Source organism: Astyanax mexicanus, chromosome 8 (assembly GCF_023375975.1).
Source record: "Astyanax mexicanus isolate ESR-SI-001 chromosome 8, AstMex3_surface, whole genome shotgun sequence".
Classification (NCBI taxonomy): domain Eukaryota; kingdom Metazoa; phylum Chordata; class Actinopteri; order Characiformes; family Acestrorhamphidae; genus Astyanax; species Astyanax mexicanus.
Window position 1 is genome coordinate 13,159,016 of NC_064415.1, and position 23,401 is coordinate 13,182,416.

Here is a 23,401-nt window from a genome sequence, read left to right on the forward strand (position 1 = left end):
GCTGGAAGTCTACACTTCAATCATATCTAATTGCTTCATTTCAAAATGAGGAAAATTTACACATTGACATTTTGTGTCACTGTGTCACTTATAAATCTACATTTTCCACTACAGAGAGTTAAATAAAAAATATATTGTTGTATTAATCTGTACAGTTCATACAATATATTGGATCACATTACAAAATAATAATAATAATAATAATAATAATAATAATAATAATATCAACCCAAGCCATCTTGATGCATTATCACTCAACAGGCCAAATTGGCAAACCATCTGCATCAACCACATGCACTGTGTGGTAAAGTGTGGTTCCTGTAGCTTCCTGTTTATAAATCTAAGGCCATAGTCAAGTTTGCGGATAACACCAAGATGATTCAGACGTCTCAAGTCTCCTGGAAGTCACGGAATTCCACCACATATCAATAACGACTTCCCGACTTCATGGCTCCCACTACTCTAAAGTATATCCATGACTGGTAAAAGTTAAAAACAATGAAAGTCTTGCCTGCTGTACAGTTTGTCATAGCGATTTTAGCATTGCCCACAGGGGACTAAATGATTGTATATATATTTGAGCTGCGGGAGAATGTTTTGTTATCTGGGGGTACTTTCTGAATGAGGCACACAAAGGGGAAGTCAGACATGTCCCTGTGATGCAGTGAAAGACATTTTGCCTGGTTGACAGATGCAGGGTGTAGCAGCAAATTCTGGGCCCTGTACACTCTCAATGTCAGTGGGCCCTATCCATGCCAGCACACAAGGAACGTGGATTTTCATGGGCCCCTCTTCCTACTCAGGCCCTGGGTAGTCAGGTAGACCGGGTACTCCCACCCCCCACTACCATGCCCATGTAAAAGATACTAGTACTTTTCCTGTCATTACGATAGCAAAAACAAACTGACAAATCAAACAACACGGTGTACAGTTCACTGATCACCTATAGAGCACTAACATTGGGCCCTAAACCTTCTTTCAGAGTTCAAAAGGCCTGTCAGAAGGAGACCAGAGTATTTTTACAAGATCACAGACGGTTAATTGTAGCACTGCTGTGATTTTTTTTTTTTAATAAGAATAAATAAGAATAGAGCATAGGTGAGTGGGGGAAGAGTATGCCTTTTAGATACATGTCTCCCTTTATGTGATAAGATCTCTGCTGTGAGTAAGAGAGAGTTCATGTCTTTGCTGCACACAGTGGTTTTACATAAATCGTGTAATAGAGTAATAATAGTTCATCATTAGGACAAATAAATACACATGAAAAGAACTCCCAAGAATTCCCAATACACATTATTCAAAATCATTATGCAATAAATACAATGTGCCAGATTTAGAGGAATAGATCATTTTCACCTGAAATTGCACAAAATATAATTGTTGAACACACAATTTGAACTATGTACAAAACAACACACAGATTATATAAAATGTAACATATTGTCAGGGGTGACCCAGGCAGGGTGACGAGGAAAGCGGACGCAAGTGCAGGTAAGGGCTAAATAAATAAATAATTTATTAAATAAATAACAAAGAAACAAGGAATAAGTAACACGAAACAAAGATACACAAATAACCATTAACCAAAACAAATCAGAGAACATAAACTAAACCAACTAGAGCAAAAGACAATAAATAAACAGGGAATATATATACAAGGGAAATAAACTAGAAAAATAAACAAGGAATAAAACTATAAACGTGAAAACAAGAAATAAACGAGAAACAAAGGACTAAGGCTATAGAAGACAAGGAAACACTGAGAGAAGCTATGGAACACTGAGAGAGACAAAACAGGGGAAGGTGCAAAGACCGACGGAGACAAAGTGGCACAGGGGATCTATTTAAAGAAACAGGAAACACACTAGCATAGGAAACACCTGGGGAAGGGGCGGAGCTACAAATGAGAAACAGGTGGTGGAAAACTACTGACAGGAGACACAGAGGGGCACAGGTCACGTGGGAATAACACACAGAGACATGAGACAGGGCTAAGACGTGACACATATATACCGCTATGTTACATGTTATGCTGTCACGTGGTCCCTGTCTGTTTATTTACCTTTTCTGTGCCTGTCTTCTGCTTGTGCCTGTGAGTGTGTCTCCCACGTGACCCGTATTCCCTAGTGTTTCTAGCCCTCACCTGTGTTCATTTATAACTCCGCCCCTCAGTCCCATGTGTTTCCTGTTTCCTGTTTTTTATTGAATAAAAAAATGTTCTTTATGGATTTAAAATTATTTTTGTATGCCAATCCTGGAATAACCCCAGAGGATAGTATACAGAACATGCATTGTGTAAGAGTTGTGTTGTGTTGTGTTTAGAGTGACGCAACAGAAAGACAGGAAGTGTTACACTCCACTAGAACTGCTTTAAATAAGACTTCTCTCAGAGCTGCAGTCCCAGCCGTTCTCAGATAACCCACCTGGGTAGAATAATGGCAGCCATCTACTCCAACGTGAAGTTTAAAAACAAAGGGGTGAGAGAGACAGGAGATGGGGAATCGGGTGAAGGTGAGTTTTTAATTGAATTTTAGCCTGCTTCATATGAGTTAATATTGTTGGTGTACAGTTTGTTATATGTGTTGCTTCAGGGTGAAAAGTGTCTTGTTTCTTAAAGAAGTTTATGGTGTACTGTAAACATGCATTATTCATTTTTTGGGGTTTTGTTTTAAATGTGTTGGCCCCAGTTTGGGACACATTTACTTTTATGGCATTTGGTTGATACTCTTATCCAGAGTGACTTATAGTTGAGTTGTGTATATTAGGTTGGTAGGAGAATGTAGGAGAGTTATCTATATAATGTTGTCCTAAAAACTCTTATTGGTGTGATGTGGTGAGCTTGCCCGGCTGGCGAATCAAACCTTTGTCAGAAACATCAAACATAAACTCACTTTTATGCACTCTTCTTGTTCATAGCTCATAGTTATAGCTGCATCCAAAAAAAATGAATGAAAGTTAATTTCCTTTTGTTTTTCATGATTCTGTCAGATATGTAGCTCACAGCTTCAATAAATACTAACAAAGCTGACTAGAAAGAAAAGTTTAGAAAAGGATGTTTTAATAAAGTAATTAGATTAAGGCAACTGTATAGTGTTTTCTACAGCAGCATGATCTTCACCGACTGATTTTCACAGCATGATTTTTATCTTGTCCCATAGGAACAATATTGAGTGTATATTTTATTTTACTGTATTTAACATTTATTTTACAAAACTTCATTAGTATATGAGTATACAGTATACAGTGACAACAACTCAACTCAACAACTGTCAACACATTTGCCTTCTGGCAGTAAGTGACAATGTGAGGAACAAAACAAGTAATGAATAGACCTATTTAACTTCCACAAATGCAGCAATAAAAAAAGGGTCACCAGGTCACATTTTGACAAAGTTTTAGATTTATAGATTTATTCAATATTCATTTCCAGTATTTTTTCTACAGTCCCTAAAGAGAGATGTGATTAGTGATCTTGGTCAGATTTTAGCATATGAAAGCATATAAAAGTTCAATAAAGTAATAGTGAAGTACAGTAAAAAAAAGAAAAAAGAAAAAAAGCCTAGTTCACTAAAGATTGTCCGGTATAAATAAAGGTGGAGGTTCTAATTTAATGTTTTCCATAATTTGCAGCTGCGCTTAAAGTCTGTTATGAAGCTAAATTTATCTCCGTCCTTCACTGCTGAGGTGGAAAATTACATTATGTGGGCTGCAGAATGTCTCTGTGGTGTTTCTGGGGAAAAGGGTCGTCTGTGGGTAGATGAATATAAAGTATGTAGTACTGTATATACTAGTGCATCTCAAAAAATTTGATTATCATTGAAAAGATACTTTATTTCAGTAATTCAGTTCAAAATGTGAAACTTAAATATTATATAGATGTATTAGACACAGTCATCTATTTAGCCAATGAAAACCCAAAAATCACTGTCTTTAAAAAATGTGATAATTAAATAAGACCAATTGGTACTTTTGACAGTGGGGCAGTGTGCCAAGTCCTGCTGGAAAATGAAATCCACATCCCCATAAAAGTTGTCAGCAAAGGGAAGCATGAAAACACTGCACTGACTTTAGACTTGATAAAACACAGTGGATCAACACCAGCGGAAGACATGTCTCTCCAAACCATCATTGACTGTCAGTAAATTGAGCATTTTATTTGTAAATCAAGGGAGCAGAGTCTGGAGGAAGAGTGGAGAGACACACAGTCCAAGCTGCTTAAGGCAGGGGTGTCCAAACTACAACCCGCGGGCCATTTGCGGCCCGTTTTCTTTTTTGGAGCGGCCCGCGAGGAAATAGAATGAAAGTTGGCCCGCTGTTTTTAGCAGGTTTTTACAATGTGAGATTCAAAGTTTGAACGCTAGGTGTCAGAAACGGACCAAAGAGTCGGAGAGGATACACATTTCTAGCGCAGAAAAACGGGGCAAAGAGTCTAAAAGCAGAGAGTGTGCGCATTTATAGCGCAGAAAATTGGGCCAAAGAGTCTAAAGACGGAGAGATTGCACATTACTAGCGCAGAAGTACGGACCAAAGAGTCTAAAAGTGCCGTAATTAAGGAGTTTAATATTAAGAGACATCATGAAATTAAACATCAATTTGAAAAATCTTAGTTTACACAACACTGTTAAAGATAAAGATAGTTAGTCAAGTAAAATGGTGTGTAAATGAAATAAAAAGGAAAAAAATAATATTTAAAGTGGTGTATTTCATTATTTGTTTTATTACAGGGTGTGGCCCGTGACTTCAAATATATGTCATCTTCTGGCCCCCCAAAAAAAAAGTTTGGACACCCCTGGCTTAAGGTCTAGTGTAAAGTTTCCACAATCAGTGAACAATTTTGATAAGCCTGCAGTCTGAACATACTGTGGCTAAAGTAATTTGAGTAAATGGAATATATCTGTTTTAAATGCATCTAGAGTGCATTTACACTTTCATTCTTAAGTGGCTTGACCTTATCCAGAAATAATCTTAACATTAAAGACTCATGCAGTGACCAGGGGCCTCATGTACTACAGGTGCGTACGCACAAAAACATCTTTCACGCTCACAGCCAGATGTACTAAATTTGACTTGAACTGAGAAAGTGCGTTCCCCCACGGCACTTTTGTTTCGGGTGTACGCATGTTTTTTTTGTACGATTGTACTGTGTTTTTGTCATTTGGCAACACTTAGAGGCGATGCATTGAAATTACAACTAATAAGATATCCTTTATGCACACATTGTAGCCATTATTGGGTAAAATAAAGTAATTTAATCAGACAGTTTCATTGGCTTACAGAAATAATCGTTCAACGTGTTACTTAGCCTAGATTATATAAACATGGATAAAAGTGTGCGCTGGAGTTGTTGGAGATGGCAGAGTTGCCATTATTGGAAAATATTGCTAATGGCCAAATTCATTGAAAGCGCATTTTCCGTGACCGTTATGTTTTTTTGGCCCATGATGATGACTGGCTTATAAACCGTTTCAGATTTCCAAGAGCATAAGAGGATAAGAAAACAAGCTGAGTGCGTGACGGGCGGCTTCTTGGTGAGCAACTAATTTAAAGCATTTAAATGAAACTATTTATTATCCATCTTAGAATAATACCATTTTAAACATGGGTAATTATTAGTTATCGCGCTACGTGTATATAATATTAATAAATATTATTATTATCATAACATTATACTCTGCGTAATTGAGGGAAGAGTCATGGCATGGCATTTTCGTGCACTTGCGCTTGATTTCAAGTTGATTGTGATGTACTAAGAGAAAGTACTTGGAATTCTGCCTACGCACGGTTTGATAAATCCGGATTTTTTTGTGCGTACGGCCTTTTTGTAAGTCTGAGCGTACGGAACATTTTAGTAGGAAGTCCACGCAAGTCTTAGTACATGAGACGTAAAATGAGTAAAACAGGATCTGATCAGTTTATTTAATCAAACTTCCTTTTTATTATTTGTCTCTTTTTTTGTTTCTGTCTCATCATCCTTCTTAACCACTTCTCTTTTTGTCTTTAACCCACCAGGAAGTTCCAACACAAATGATGAGATTATATACTCAGAAGTCCGAATTGTACAATCAGACAAGACAGTTGTCGTGACAACCCCTAATGGTGAGTGCAACTATTCATAATAATAACCAGCCAGTATATAAACCTAAATATATTAAATAAAAAATAATTCTTATAATAATCATTTGCACATGTTGTAAAAGCCAGTATGATCAGATTCATATAGACACATAGACACCTTTTTTTTAATAAGTGTGTGTCATGGAAGCTAAAGAACAATGCACTAACCTGTGGGATACTGTATGCAGCATAATTCTGCCGTTACGCAAGAGTGAACAGTGCAGCACTCCATCACAGCAACACTGAGGCCAGATATTAATATTGAAACACAACTGTGGGAAATTACAAAACACTGATGGTCAGGATGGTGAGGACTGAGGCAAGCCAATAATGCAACTAGATGACGCCAGGAGTCGATAGAAAAGCTGATATTTTTACTAAGAAGGTTGTATTCCAAACATCATGTTAATTTTTGAGGTCACTGTATATTAGTAAAACATGCTGCACAGCGTGAATAGTTACTAAGAAACATCAATATTGTTAATTATTAAGGTCTAATCAACTAAACCCTGCCCAGTTGCCAATGGCAACAGCACTCGCAAACTCAAAAAAGGGCAAGCAGGGGCAACTGCCCTCCCTGGTGTCCCAATGGTTGAAAAAACATCACTAAAATGATACACAAGACCTCTGTTTATGTATACACTAACTACAGTATATCTCCAAATGTTTATGTGGGCAGCCCCTCTAATAAATACATTCAGCTACTTTAAGTTGCAATAGTTTTGTAAACACACATTGAATTTAGTCCCTACATTGAGAGGTATTGCCAATAGAAAAGGACTCTCTGGAGCCGATAAACAAGAACCTATTGGCACCACGTCTAAAACCAGGCGTGGGCTAAAAGGAAATAAAGACCCCCAAAGGTCATTGAGCTGTGAAGCTGCTCTTCACATGATAAGGGATTTTTTCTTTTTGGACAGTACAGCTCAATAAAATAAATAAAATAAAATCCAACCTGAAAACTTAAAATTGTTTGTTGAACCAACAAACTGAAAAGGGTTTCAAACAACTATTAATACGCTATGCATGTCCCAAGACTCTTTCATCAGCGTTACATCCTTCCTATTGTCACCACACATTTGTATATTGGACGTGTCCTTCCCCCTCACTTACTGTCAGTGTGTATTTTTTTTTTGGGGGGGGGGGGGATGGGTGCATCTGGATGTGCATCTGTAGTTTATATATGGTGCTTAATTACTGGCAGTTTGTCAGTGTTTAAGGCTGTAAGACCAGGCTACATTTATTCTGTGTTGTGACAAAAATGTGAAATACACATAGTTTACAGTTAAATAAACTTAACATGTTAATTTCTTACAACTTAACTTAGTCAAAGCATACTGGTGACTTGTGAATGTTGCAGTATCCAGGTTGTGATCCAATAACATCATGACTTCACATACAACTCTGGGAAAAAAACAGACCACTTAAAATTAGAGTTTCCTTAATTTTACCCTTTTTATTTGAAAACCTCTGGAATATAATCAAGAGGAAAATGGATGATCACAAGCCATCAAACCAAACTGAACTGCTTGAATTTTTGCACCAGGAGTGGCATAAAGTTATTCAAAAGCAGTGTGCAAGACTGGTGGAGGAAAACTTGCCAAGATGCATGAAAACTGTGATTAAAAACCAGAATTATTCCACCAAATATTGATTTCTGAACTCTTAAAACTTTGTGAATTTGATCTGCATCTTTTTTTGTTGTTGTTATTTCAGCCATTTCTCATTTTCTGCAAATAAATGCTCTAAATGATAATATTTTTATTTGGAATTTGGGAGAAATGTTGTCTGTAGTTTATAGAATAAAACAACAAACAACAAACAATGTTCATTTTACTCAAACATATACCTATAAATAACAAAAAAAAACAGAGAAAATGATTCAGAAACTGAAGTGGTCAATTATTTATTTCCAGAGCTGTAAGCTTTTAATGCTGAATGTAATCATATCCTCACAGTGATGCACCAAAATCAATTAGAAAGCTTTTCCTGGATAGTAGAGACAGTTACACCAACAAAACAGAATAAACTAGTTTTACTCTTGATTAGATTGAAAGAAACAATGAACGAGTAGGTGACTCACTACGAGTGTCCATATAGTGTCTGTGTTTAAGGATCTGGAGGGGGTGATTCACTGAAACCAACAGAAACAGTGCTGCATTCACATATCAGCTCCAGCACCAGCACAACGCTAAGACTTTTCTACATCTCAAATTCTGACCAGTGATGGGAAAACTGAGTGATACATGCTGGTGATGATGATGTTGTTTAATGTGTGTCAAATATAACTAGGATTTTTTTTCCCACCCTAGCAGCTGATCCCAGTCATCCCAACCGGCCTGGATCACATGACCCTGCTGACTCCTCACCTGAGGCAGTGACCCCTGCCTTGGCTAAACAGAGACTGCTGCTGTGTTGTCTGTGTGCCGTCTTGTTTGCTGCAGGCCTCATCGTTACAGTTCTCTGTGAGTCTTATACAACTCATATACAATACACATATATATAAGTGGTTTGCAAAAGTATTCATACCCCTTGAACTTTTTCACATTTTGTCACCTTACAACCACAAACTATGAATTCTATTGAGATTTTAAGTGATAGACCAACACGAAATATCACATAAATGTGAAGTGAAATTAAAATGATACATAGATTTAAAAAATGTAATCAAATAAAAATCTGAAAAGTGTGATGTGCATAAGTATTCACCCCCCCTATATCAGTACTTTGCAATTACAGCTGCAGGTCTTTTGAGCTATATCTCTACCAGCTTTGCACATCTGGAGAATGAGATTTCTGCTCATTCTTCTTTACAAAACAGCTCAAGTTCAGCCAGATTGGATGAAGAGCGTCTGTGAACAGCAATTTTAATGTCCTCCACCACGAAGGTCGATACAGAACAGCTGCATTTATAGTGAGACTAAATTACACACAGCTGGACTGTGTTAACTTATTCAGCGATTTCTGAAATCAATGGACTGCACTGGATTTTATTTAGGGGCTTCAGAGTAAAAGGGGCTGAATACTTTTTTATTTTATAAAATATTTAAAAACAATGTATCAGTTTAATTTCACTTCACAATTATGTGCTAATTTGTGTTGGTTTATCACTTAAAATCTTTAAAAAATACATTTATGTTTGTGGTTGTAAGGTGACAAAATATTAAAAAGTTCAACGGGTATGAATACTTTTGCAAGCCGCTGTATATTTCAGATTAGTTCAGTTTTATAAACATCAGACTAAATTTATTAAGTTAAAACTAAGTACAGGACTGCAGTGTAGTAAGTGTAATATGACAGGGGCTCAGTAGTTAGCTTTTTTTCTCAAGTATTTGTTAAGCAGCACTGCTTAATGTTAAAGGTGAATTAGTGATACTGTGCTGTGTATGTGAGGTGTGACCACTTTCCTTTTCACTTTTTAGAAGCGTTTCTGCTTCTATTTAGATAGGAAAGTGTTTCTTCTCTTCCTCATGTTCGCATTTTGGTGTAAAGCACACATATAAATATAGAAGCCCTGTGAACAGACCAAGATAGAGCCATGTGGGAAAAAGGTTAATGTGACCAGAAGGCCTCTTTTCACTGGTGAAATATAGTGGCTTGCAAAAGTATTCGTACTACTTGAACACATTTTTTGTTTTACAACCACAAATTTCAATATATTTTAATGAGATTTTAAGTGACAGTTCAACACAAAGTCAAATCAAATCAAATTTATTTGTATAGCGCTTTTTACAACTGGTGTTGGCACAAAGCAGCTTTACAGAAACATGATTACAGGACAAAGAGTCAGGCAAAATATTAAACATAGAAAATACAGAATACAGAACCCCAGTGAGCGCGGAGGCAAGGAAAAACTCCCTCAGAGCTGCAGGAGGAGGAAGAAACCTTGGGAGGACCAAGACTCACATTTAAGGGGGGACCATGCTACCACTGGTCAAACAGCTTTTAAATTAAAATTTTAAAAGTCTTTTAAACATCCACATAGGTTTTATATATTCAGGAGTAGAAGTAACACATTCTTCTACAGATTTACCATAGAGAGCATACTTCCTGGCCGCATCACTGTCTGGTATGGCAGCAGCAAAGCCTGTGACCACAAGGCCCTTAAAGGAGTAGTGAGGACAGCAGAAAACATCATAGTCAACAAACTACCAGCCTTACAGGACATCTATCAGTCCCGCTGCTGCAGGAAAATTAAAAACATTAGATCAGACAGCAGTCACCCAGCATACAGCCTGTTAACCTTACTGCCATCAGGCAGAGGGTATCGTAGTATCCAGGCCAGAACAACCAGACTAATGAACAGTTTCTACCCACAGGCCGTAAGGCTTTTGAACTAACTGTGAGACTGTGACACTTATTGACCCCCATACCTTTTAAATTTCAACAATTTATTTATATATTGCTGCTAAGGTAAATACTTTTAAGTCACTTTAAATATATATGTATATATATTTTATTGCATGAATTTGCCTATACACTAGAGTTTTATGGTATTTTATGTTGCATTGTTTTATTACTGTAAAATGATTATCTGAGCCTCACCCCAAGCATTTCAATGCACGTATGTCTTGACATGATGTGCAAATGACAAATAAAACTTGAAACTTGAATATTTTTGCAAGCCACTGTATGTATATATATATATATATATATATATATATATATATATATATATATATATATATATATATATATATATATATATATATATAGTACACATCTTTGCTGTATTATACAAATAGTGAGTCGAGTATTTGGTGTCAGCAGCACAGTATTTCTGTGGGTTTATGAAGTTTTTTTGATTGTGAAGACTGTGGATCTTCTGTTTTTGCCCCCAGATGTCCTTGGTAAAATTTCACCAGAGGAAAAGTTTGTTTCAGGTTAGTGTCAGAATCTGCAACCATGGAATGACATGTAATAAAACAGTCAGGCTTTTGAATTCTAAAGGAAAGCACAGATTTTCATTTAAATCATTTTAAATAAAATACTAAAAGAAATTGCTGCACCTAGAAGGGTACAGTGCTATTAGAAAGAATGATAAAGGTTACTAGAACCACACAACTCCTCTTATTTTTTGAACTACACATACAGAAGTAGTGTGTGATGCATGTACATTGCAGAGTAAGCTCTTCAATGAACACTTACTCTACTAACACCTCTAACAACTAACTACTCCAAACCTCATTTCCTTCTTAACTTTCTTTCCCCCTCTATCCCACTATTTCCCTTTGGCCTCCTTGAAGCCCTGTCAGCCCTGTAAGTCACTTTGGATAAAAGCGTCCGCTAAATGTAATGTAATTATTGTAATGTAACATGTCAGACATCTCAGAATGGAGTTGTAGAGGTTCCTAAAGGTGTCCTGCAGCAATCCATCCCATACAGCTTGACTATTCACTCAGTTCACACAATTTGTCAGCAGTAGGGATGTGTAGGAGTATTAACAGTTCATCCAATAGCATCCCACACATTTTCAATCAGGTATAAGTCTGGCCATGGCATAGTACCTGTGTCTTCATGACAAGCTCTTGAGATGGCAGAAGTACATGGATGAGAATTGTCCTGTTGGAATATCAGACCAGAGTGTGCTTTCAGAAAAGGCAGGCCACAAAATTGCACCATTCCTTTTGGGTGTGTGACAACAAACACTCCATGACTGTCTGGCACAACAGTTAAACAGGAAGAGAGCATGAAATGACTGTGAATGAACAATAAGTCTCTCCAAAAAATGGAGGCTCCACTGGAGGTGGAGACTCTTATCCAACATTCACCCCAAACTCTGTGTTCTTGTGGACTCAGGTAACGTCATCAGTCACAGCCCAAGTAGTGTTCCAGTTTAAGTTCACAAGTACACTACAAAGACCCGGATGTATTCTTGCTCCTCCCTCATTATTGAGGAGGCATGGAAGGTTACGTGTGGACTTCTAACAGTCCGATATCCCACAACAGAGGTGTGCAGACATAGACATGAACCATTTGTCCTCTTTCATCAACTCTGCCCTTTATCAACCAAAGTTCTGAGGTGTATTTCTGTGCTATGGATTGGCCACCACTTCTGGTTTGAGAGGCCTTTAGCCCAGAGAAGTTCATGTGTCCAGCTAAACTATTTTGAGAAGTCCATTTCTATACATGATTGGCATGTCACAAGTGGTTGCAGGTAAACAACATGCCGCTTCTCAAAAGGCCATATTTACATATATGGTAAAGCTGTAAATAGGGCGGTTGAAATCCTTAAGGCATGAGAGCTATTGGAGTGACTGTAAGGGACTATTTAAACGGGTTAGCCTGCAAGACTGGGAGAGAGGGAGAAAAACATGGGACACCGAGAATTGACAAGCTCTCTCCCACACTTTGCTTCTGACTGAAATAAATATTTATTCCGGTTAAGAGGACAGTGTGTACTGAGTTTTATTTCAAGAAACAACAGCCTTCCAAGGACACCCAAAGAGGAGTCCACAAGAAACAAGAAGACACAACAGTTCCCTTTTGAAACTTCGTTTTTTTTATTTTTATTTAATGTTATTAAGATTTTACTGAGGCCGGTTTGAAATGATCTTTTGAAAACCTGAGCGATTAAAAACAAGTGAAAATAGAATACCCTGAAATCAGCTCGCACACACCCGACCTCTCTCTTCCTCTGTCACGTGACCCCGCGTGGTCGAGCGCAAGGCACAGCAGATGCGCTGCAGCAGCGGTTCAGTTCAGCGAGTCTTCAGCACAGCACGCACTGCAACAGATAGGCTTCTTCTCCCCCGTGTCCCACCAGCCAGGTAACATACACATCAAGTAAAATCCTACCGTTTGCCCTCTATGCCCAACGTGAAATCATTTTGTTGTGCAGTAAAATGTCTCATACAGCGCCAAACTACTAAGCATCTTTATCCGACTGCTCACCAGATAAACCAGCCGCTCTAGCCCAAATCAATGATAGATAATGTTTTTTTTTTATAATGAAGTGTTCCACGTGCGCTAAAAAGTGCCCTTTTTCCCCCCTGAGCACTTTCCCCCCAAAATGTGCACGCCACTGTCTCACAAAGCATCTCGCAGCAGTATTGGTGGAGGAGAAAGTGCACACTTATAAGTTATACTTTTGAAAGTTTTTTTAGGTGAGAACATAGAGGTTTAGACTTCACATGTGTAGTTCATTTGTTAAAGAAGTGGCTATGCTAAAATGCACTCCTATGTTTTCAGAACAACGCTTTATGCTCCTCTGAGAGTGTGACGTCATCAAGTATGCAGTTGTTCTAATTGCAGAATAAAAGTCCCACATCCTCCTGTCCTCGGGAGTCCAACCAAATCTGTTCTGGCCAAGTACAGGAGTCCAAACTTGTGTACTCTGGATTGAGAAACAGTCCTAGTGAACACATAACTCCACACAAATCAACAAGAATGCCCTTAAATGACCCCAACCAAAGAAAATTGTGACAATAGAGCATGCTGGGAGCTCCCCTGAGAGCTCTTCAGGCTTCTCACCAGAATCATTGCCATCACTGTAAAAAGTCCCTTAGAAAGTGTTCAGAGAATGCATGCATACTAAATATATAATTATTTTATTATGTAAAAAAATTGGCCTAAGTTTCCAGTCATCTGAATTTTTAATTTTATTTATGTTTTAGAAAAACAACACAAGGAAATGTTGAGAAATTACACTGATATCCAAAAGTATTTCGCAGGTAAGTCGTTTACATTCCTAGAACATAATATCTGTATAAACACAGATAAAAACAGAGGAACCTGAGTTGACCCTGAGTTACTGTGTGAGTCTGTTAGAAGTGTTTGTGAAAGAGGAAGTAAGTTATGAGAAATGAAAAGAGGCAGTATATAGAGTTGAATGTGTGTCCCCTAGAACAACACTCACATTTATTCCTAAAAATAATGAGTATGATTCCTTGTCACACTTCCCTCTGTCCTCCAAGCTGATCTGGACTCCCACATGATTCCTAATCATGATCGCTTGATCACACTCACTCTGTCTCAGTCACCTGATTAATGATTGTTTTCACCTGCTTCAATGCCTATGTTCCCTGTCCTTTTTCAGTTCAGTGGTTTCTCTTCTTGACTCAGTTTAGTTTCTTCATCATTTTCTACTTTGTTTTTTTTATTATGTTCTTCTTTTGCATGCACTTCCTGCTGTTGCAGATGCAGACTGTTTTAAACAACTTTTTGTATCTGAGTCTTGTAATAAATCCTCTTTCCTTTTTAATCTGCATCTGTCTGACAATCAGTACATTTGAAAAAGATTTAACAATGTGTTAAACAATGAGCTTTTTAACCTAAAGTAAAAGAACCCTTAATTTCAACTTCAATTTTTTATTAGTTTCTTCTAATGAGCAGATGTTCGCTATGTTACTTAACCACTAGATATACAGGACAATGAAACTGAAACACCTGTCATTTTAGTGTGGGAGATTTCATGGCTAAATTGGAGCAGCCTGGGGGCCAATCTTCATTAATTGCCCATTGCACCAGTAAGAGCAGAGTGTGAAGGTTCAATTAGCAGGGTAAGAGCACAGTTTTTCTCTAAATACTGCAATGCACACAACATTATGGGTGACATACCAGAGTTCAAAAGAGGACAAATCGTTGGTGCACGTCTTGCTGGCGCATCTGTGACCAAGACAACAAGTCTTTGTGATGCATCAAGTGCCACGGTATCCAGGGTAATATCAGCATACCACCAAGAAGGACCAACCACATCCAACAGGATTAACTGTGGATGCAAGAGGAAGCTGTCTGAAAGGGATGTTTGGGTGCTGACCCGGATTGTATCCAAAAAACATGAAACCACGGCTGCTCAAATCACGACAGAATTCAATGTGCACCTCAACTCTCCTGTTTCCACCAAAACACAAAATTATTGTGGTCTAAAACCAGGTGTTTCAGTTTCATTGTCCAACCCCTGTATATATACCTTAAGTATTATGACTTTTCAGTTCAATTCAACACATAAGGTTTTCGACAGATGTTTCAACATATTTTTTAGCAGATTATCTGTTTAAAAAAAGATACAGAAGTTAGCCAATTTAGCATGTTATTGCACTTTTCAGGATTGATGTGTACACATTGTGGTGAAATGGACGAGTTAGGAATTGGAAAAGTAATCTTTTTCAGCTCTTTATTGAGTTTATTCTGAAAATTAGTGTGTTCTGTAGAGCAGAAGACCTGAGCACCACACTAACCCGCCTGTATTAAACCACAGATCTTTATTTCTGGTCCTTCGGCCACGATGACCACAAACCAACAGGAACAGCTTAGTGACAGACAAGTAATTTAAAACTCAACGGCTATGTCTGTTTCCTTATGTCTGCTTCACATGGTGTGAACCCCACAGTTACCCACACAAGGAGCATGCTTGCCTCCATAATTCAAATTCACAGTCTAAGGCTGCGCATTATAGCAGCGAGAAAATCTACCTTATTTTTACGCTGGCCTGAGCCGCTGCTACAATATGAGCAATTTCATTTAAAAATACATGCAGAAAAAAACTAGCTCTTATTTTGTGACATAAATGACATCAGTGTTATTTTAACCCTCAGTGAGGTCTGTCCACCACTTTGAACACATGTCCTCACTGTCTGAATCTGTGTGTATTCACCACAGGGAAGGTCAAAATCCACCTGTGTGAAACATAAATAGTGATTGTTGTTGTCTTTGTCAGAAATTTGATACTTGGATGAATTTTGTCTACACTCTCCAATAACTTGTCCTTTTATGTACAGTTGTTTGATTTTGATGATCTTAGAAACGGCAGTTGTTTTGAAATAGCTTTAAGGGACAGTCCTGACTTGTGTAACTCTAGGTTTTTCTCGTTTGACACCGAAGAGCTTCTGTTTCTCACAAACTCAGCTATTCCTGCGATCTTCAGCCTCCGTACTACATTACAATCACCCGAATTCTAAACACCTGTTCACAGCCCCATAGACATCATATACATAGACGCCTCATCAACTGACGCCATCTATTGGAGCTGGCGTGTCAGTGTGGCAACCCTGTGCCCTCAGTGCATTATTTTACACTGAGGAAGGAGTTTAATACACCTATAATAATCACAACTCTACAAATTATTACCCAATTTACACACGGTTTGGTTTGTTATGAAAAGCAGACATGCAGTAATGATAGAGGACGCTGTCATACATTACAAATACCTGCTTTCATGCTGAAATACTTTATATTATGCTCTTTAACAAAGGCAGACATATGGTATAGCATATATTTATATGTACAGACATACACATATATACATAAATTCACACATTATGTTTATAAGACCATTAAAAGTATGTTCAAAGTATGTAAATAATGCTAAAAGTGCATTTTCAATTATATATATTTTATGAAAATACACATTAAATGTACTTTCTTTGTATTTCCATAAAATATATTTGTAAGCAATGCTTTTAATTATACATTGTGTTGATAGAAAATTTTTTTTTTAGTGGCTTTAAATGTGGCTAAAAGTGCAGTTTAGTTTATTAACGTGTACCCAATATGTGCATCAGTTTGCAAAGTAATACATTTACAATATACCTTAAGTGTATTAAAAATGTATTTAAAAACCTACTTAAATTTCTTACTTAAGTTTCCATGTAAGTACATATTTTTATTTTAAAATGTATGTACTTTTCCATGTTAAATATACTTTTGAAAATATACTTAAATACATTTTTCTTTTACAAGGGTATATTTTCATCTAAATGTACAGACTCATTTCACACAAAGAGAAAACCAATTTACAAAAAACAAATAATGTGTTCGTATCTATTTGAAACAGATTCAGCATTTTTCGAGAGACACAGAGAGAGAGAGACAGACAGAGAGAGAGAGAGACAGAGAGAGAGAGAGACAGAGAGAGAGAAAGAGACAGAGAGAGAGACAGAGAGAGAGAGAGAGAGAGAGAGAAAGAGAGAGAGAGAGAGAGAGAGAGAGAGAGAGAGATTTGCGTGTTCTTGTGAATGAGCTACTCACAGGTAAAGGTTCTCACATACTGTTTCTCTTTTATCTCCTCGTGCTCATATTCTAGTCCCATACATAATTCTGCAGCTCCCTCAGTGTTTTCTGTCGTATTTTGCGGTTAGCGCGAGCCCTTACAACTAACGGTGAATTTACACTGCTCCGACGCGACAACGCACAGCGACGGATCCCATTCATTTTCAATGGGAAGCGCCGCCTCCGTCAGACGCAGTCGCGCGGTGCATCATGGGTCCGACGCGTCGAGAGCGGGGGATGCGATGCGATGAAAAGTTGAGCCGAGCTGAACTTTATGCAAATGAGTCCGTCCAACGCAATGCGTCTATCCAATCAGAGAGCAGGTGTTGGCCTGTAACGCGTCCTCAGCGCAGCGCATGAAAACATTTTAGTTCCGCTTTCAAGCGTCCAGAGAAGCCTGGAAGAGAAGTTTCAGGCTTCCCTGTTCTTTATAAAATCCCTGCTGATTCACAGGGACTCTGTCAGCGAGGAGAAAGGCTGCTGTGATTGTTGGAGTCTCTGGTGGGTTTTTAAAATATTAATATGTAATTTAATTGCTTTTGTCAGCTTATATACTGCTCACTAGACAGTGTAATGAAGCTCATTCAAACATTTATATCAATAAAGACACATTTATATTTATTAATTATTGGAAATAATAAAAGCTTATATAAAAAGCATTTCCCATTTATTAAAACGATTCAATTGGACGACGCAGGGAACGCCTTTGTCACGCCCACATGCGACCGGTTGGAGGGGGGTAGTGCGACCGTGTGCGTTGTCGCGTCGGAGCAGTGTAAATTCACCGTAACACCGCGGGCCGCGAGGTGCCGCCGCGCTGCCGCTGTTGTGCCGAATCTGACTCCCTGCTGAATCTGACTCCCGCTTCGCAGACAGAATCGGCACAACACCCCCCGCTGTACAACTGTGGGAGTGAAAACAGCGCTTATAAAGTTTTTTCACTTTCAGTTTAAAAAAAAATATATATATATATATATATATATAAAATTAAAAAACTGATGCCTACATCTCAGACTATTTTCTGGAGCCCGACCCGGCCCGAGGAATGTGGTGGGAAATCTCGGCTTCGGGTTCGGGCAGACAATCTAAGCTCTAGTTCAACAGTTGCAGCTTGTTATCAGAGATGTACAGTAGGGAAGTAGAACTACTTATCTTCTGTACGTAAATCTATATGCTATATCTATATCTGCTGGAGTGTTATTTTTTCTCCTACTTCTTCTTTCACTTCACTATATATTTTGGAAGATTTTAATACATTTACGCTGATATTTTTTCTGTGCTGCATCATTACTCGTTACAATTATGAAAATGTTAGGAATCATTCTGAACCCACATTATCACTAAAGCCAGAGCGGCAGATGCTCTGCTCTGTCTCACCGGGTTTGATAAAGCTTCTAATCACAAAGTGAATCAAGAAATCAAACTGACCTTATTAGAAGACCTCGCTGCTCCCGTTCTGCCTTTAGCTCTGCTAACTTTCCACTGCTTTCTGTAATAACTACACTAATAACACAGTACTGTACTTTTACTTTCAGTACATTAATAACCCAATACTCCAACCACTGAGACACCACTGCTGTAATGCTGTACATTTTATAAACTTCAGATTTTTTTTTTTTTGATGAAAAGTATAGACTGATGATTTGAACTTAATCAGTTTTTTTAACTCAGCTTTACCATAAGACTGTTTCAACAGTTTGCTGTAATTAATGACTTTTCAGAAAAAGTTAAAATAATTGAGCAGCTCCAAACAGAAAACACAAACCTGAACACGACTCTTGAAGGTAAGACATAGCTTTACTTCTTATGATGAAATGTTTAACTCATTCAGCTCGACAGTCTTTTCACTCTTCTAAAACTGCACTTTCCAGAAAAAGGTAAAATAATTGACCAGCTTCAAACAGAAAACACAAACCTGAACACGACTCTTGCAGGTAAGAAATAACTTCAATGAAATGTTTAATCAAAAACTAGCAAATAAATGTGTCACATCCTGGCCCTGTTCCTGTCTGTTCTCTTGTCTCTGTGTGTTATCCCCACGTGAACCGTGCTCCTCTGTGTTTCTTCCCCCGCTTTTTTTTTTTTCACCACGTGTGTCTCATTTGTAGCTCCGCCCTTTCCCCAGGTGTTCATTGTTTCCTGTTTGTATATATAGTCTTCCTGTGGCACTTTGTCTTCGTCGGTCTTTGCACTAACCCCTGTTGTTTGACTTTACCGCGTTTGCTTCTCGTTTTCGTAGCCATTGCCTTTGTTTACTCCTTGTTTGTTTCTGTGTTTATCCCTCCTTGTTTATTCTTTTGTTTATCCTTGTTATTTTCTACTTTCCAGTGTTTTTCCTTTGTATATATTCCTTGCCCGGTTTAGTTTAGAATTTTTTATGTTCCTTATTTGTTTCTTCGCTTATTAGCCTCCCTGTTTGTTTATTATCATTATCTCTTGTTTGTTTAGTTTATGTTCTCTTGTTTCTCTGGTTTGTTTTGGTTATTGGTTATTTGCTTATCTTTGTTAAGTGTTTACTTGTTCCTTGTTTCTTTGTTATTTATTTATTTAATGAGTAAATGTGTGCTTGCATAACAAAATACAGTCTGACAGAGATTCATTCTTATTACCAGAAAAAAACCCTCCTATTATTCTCGCAGTAATATAATGTTTATAAATGTGATGTTCTTACCTTTCAGAGAGAGATGATAAAATTAAGCAGCTCGAGAAAGAAAAAGGAACCTGTGATCCCAAATGTAAGATAAATATTTACTTGTATAAAAGTTAAATCTTTAACAGAAAACATTTTTTCAGCATTTATTCATCATTAAGATCTTCACTGTTTTGCAAAAATCAAGAAAAAACAAAACCTTTGAGATCAGTCATCATGACTGTAATTTATACTTTAAAAGATTTTACACAGCCATGAAAAAACTGTTACATGAGGAAAACTCTTCATTATATTTATTAATCTGGATAATTATAAAGCTGAACATGCATGGTGTTTAACGATTTTAACGACGGTTTAACGACGGTTTTAAGAAGATGACATGCCTCTTGAATGTGTTTAATAAAATATACCATTTTATAAAATTGCAGCGCAGAATGTGGATGAAGTCTGTTGTGCTGTGGGCTGGAAGTACTTCAGTGGAAAGTGCTACTTCTTTTCTGATGATACGAAGACCTGGATTGCTAGTAGAGATGAGTGTTTGGCTGCAGGAGGAGACTTGGTGATTATCAGCAGCCTGGAGGAACTGGTATGATCATCACATATTATATCAGTGATTTCAGAAAAGTCACTGACTGAAATCAGGCTGTTTCAATCAGTTACAGGTTTACAGTTGATAATAACAGATAAACATTCTGCGCACCCCTATAGATACAGTAAAAATATTACTACTATTGCTGCTACTGCTTTTACTATTATCTATTATTACTATACTATTACCAGCACAGCTATTACTATCACTACAGCCACCGATACTACTGTATTTACTACTACTACTATTATTTCTGCTAGTGTCGTCTTTTTATTCCATACAGTCTTAAAGGATCAGAATATTTCTGTTACAGGACTTTCTTAAAAGGTCAAAGCCTGGTTCTGGTCGAGAGCACTACTGGATCGGTCTGACTGATGCTGTGAAGGAAGGAGACTGGCGCTGGTTAGACGGAACTAAACTCAATATTACACCAAGGTACATTTCAGACACTACTGACCTACTCTGAGTTTATATGTGAATCTTTAATATAAAGCTCTAGATCCTCAGTTCAGATCTTTAGTATGGTTTTGAAAGTGTCTCACTGTCTGAAGAGTAAGATGTTTTTCTTCTTCTCTTGTTCTTCAGCTACTGGCAGGGAGGTGAACCTGATAACTGGAAAGGGAACAACAACGAGTATACTGGAGGAGAAAACTGCTCTGATATGGAGATATCATCTAGCTATTTCTCTTTACATGATAGACTCTGTGATGCACAGATTGCAAAGCTCAAACATGTCTGTGAAGCAAAAGTGTCAAAATAATCAAATGAATTTACTAATCTTACAGTAAAATGAAGGCTCCATAACTATTCTTTTCATCATGTTATTATATTACAGCTAATTAATTACTGCAGCATTTTGTTTCTGTCAGATAAAAACCTTGTATTTCCATTTGTTTTGTGTTTCATTTTTTACATAATGTAAATATGACAGTTATTCTCTATATCATGTCACAGAATGGACCAATAGATATGCTTCAGAAATAATTGGAATTAAATCATAAATATACTGTAAATATGTGTACACTGAATCCTACAAAAGGTTAATACCTCTTTCCCTTTTTTCCAGTAAAGTTAACATTTTGTTTTTTTGTGTGAAATTAAAACCTACATTAATGTCCTTGTATGTAACAAATTAAATTATCATCCAAAGAAAAGAGCTCCCACCAAGTTCTCCCACTTTTTACAGTTTAATTCTTAGTCATTTCATTTTATTTATAACTGGAAGGGATCATGTTGTTCTTTGACATCAGTGTCTCTACATTATTGTGAACCAATCAATAAGTCATGTGATCTTCTAGTCAGTGGATTAAGTGTCAAATATATCATAAAGTTCTTGTTTGTTTGGTTTAGGTTCTGTATCTAAAATAGCTGGATTAATTTAGTCATTATTAGATAGTAAAATGCTCAGTACTAAAGTGAGTATTGTGTATATATAATTAAAAAACAGATGCCTACATCTCAGACTACTTTCTGGAACCCGACCCGGCCCGAGGAATGTGGTGGGAAATCTCGGCTTCGGGTTCGGGCAGACAATCTAAGCTCTAGTTCAACAGTTGCAGCTTGTTATCAGAGATGTACAGTAGGGAAGTAGAACTACTTATCTTCTGTACGTAAATCTATATGCTATATCTATATCTGCTGGAGTGTTATTTTTTCTCCTACTTCTTCTTTCACTTCACTATATATTTTGGAAGATTTTAATACATTTACGCTGATATTTTTTCTGTGCTGCATCATTACTCGTTACAATTATGAAAATGTTAGGAATCATTCTGAACCCACATTATCACTAAAGCCAGAGCGGCAGATGCTCTGCTCTGTCTCACCGGGTTTGATAAAGCTTCTAATCACAAAGTGAATCAAGAAATCAAACTGACCTTATTAGAAGACCTCGCTGCTCCCGTTCTGCCTTTAGCTCTGCTAACTTTCCACTGCTTTCTGTAATAACTACACTAATAACACAGTACTGTACTTTTACTTTCAGTACATTAATAACCCAATACTCCAACCACTGAGACACCACTGCTGTAATGCTGTACATTTTATAAACTTCAGATTTTTTTTGATTTGATGAAAAGTATAGGCTGATGATTTGAACCTAATCAATTTTTTTTAACTCAGCTTTACCATAAGACTGTTTCAACAGTTTGCTGTAATTAATGACTTTCTGACTTTTCAGAAAAAGTTAAAATAATTGAGCAGCTCCAAACTGAAAACACAAACCTGAACACGACTCTTGAAGGTAAGACATAGCTTTACTTCTTATGATGAAATGTTTAACTCATTCAGCTCAACAGTCTTTTCACTCTTCTAAAACTGCACTTTCCAGAAAAAGGTAAAATAATTGACCAGCTTCAAACAGAAAACACAAACCTGAACACGACTCTTAAAGGTAAGAAATAACTTCAATGAAATGTTTAATCAAAAACTAGCAAATAAATGTGTCACATCCTGGCCCTGTTCCTGTCTGTTCTCTTGTCTCTGTGTGTTATCCCCACGTGAACCGTGCTCCTCTGTGTTTCTTCCCCCGCTTTTTTTTTTTTCACCACGTGTGTCTCATTTGTAGCTCCGCCCTTTCCCCAGGTGTTCATTGTTTCCTGTTTGTATATATAGTCTTCCTGTGGCACTTTGTCTTCGTCGGTCTTTGCACTAACCCCTGTTGTTTGACTTTACCGCGTTTGCTTCTCGTTTTCGTAGCCATTGCCTTTGTTTACTCCTTGTTTGTTTCTGTGTTTATCCCTCCTTGTTTATTCTTTTGTTTATCCTTGTTATTTTCTACTTTCCAGTGTTTTTCCTTTGTATATATTCCTTGCCCGGTTTAGTTTAGAATTTTTTATGTTCCTTATTTGTTTCTTCGCTTATTAGCCTCCCTGTTTGTTTATTATCATTATCTCTTGTTTGTTTAGTTTATGTTCTCTTGTTTCTCTGGTTTGTTTTGGTTATTTGTTATTTGTTTATCTTTGTTAAGTGTTTACTTGTTCCTTGTTTCTTTGTTATTTATTTATTTAATGAGTAAATGTGTGCTTGCATAACAAAATACAGTCTGACAGAGATTCATT

At 37.3% G+C, this 23,401-nt stretch overlaps 1 protein-coding gene across 17 annotated transcripts in view; it reads left to right on the top strand.

Annotated features, from left to right (window-relative positions):
• Window positions 1-2,351: 2,351 nt before the first annotated feature.
• The window catches only part of LOC103045501 (asialoglycoprotein receptor 2), a 31,335-nt gene continuing 10,285 nt past the window's right edge, over window positions 2,352-23,401 (top strand). The window contains exons 1-11 of one of the 17 annotated variants that reach the window (XR_007440201.1): window positions 2,358-2,511; window positions 6,010-6,096; window positions 8,427-8,579; window positions 10,956-10,997; window positions 13,731-13,787; window positions 18,825-18,887; window positions 18,975-19,037; window positions 19,782-19,838; window positions 20,182-20,339; window positions 20,656-20,777; window positions 20,928-21,692. Coding sequence is in view for 16 of the 17 variants with exons in the window: in XM_049482210.1 (XP_049338167.1) it covers window positions 2,436-2,511; window positions 6,010-6,096; window positions 8,427-8,579; window positions 10,956-10,997; window positions 13,731-13,787; window positions 18,825-18,887; window positions 18,975-19,037; window positions 19,782-19,838; window positions 20,182-20,339; window positions 20,656-20,777 (878 nt within the window). In the remaining variant the exon portion in view is untranslated. Of the gene's footprint in view, window positions 2,512-6,009; window positions 6,097-8,426; window positions 8,580-10,955; window positions 10,998-13,730; window positions 13,788-18,824; window positions 18,888-18,974; window positions 19,038-19,781; window positions 19,839-20,181; window positions 20,340-20,655; window positions 20,778-20,927; window positions 21,693-22,521; window positions 22,585-22,671; window positions 22,735-23,401 lie in introns of all 17 variants that reach the window. The other 16 variants (XM_049482210.1, XM_049482214.1, XM_049482212.1 and 13 more) reach the window with 16 other exon arrangements.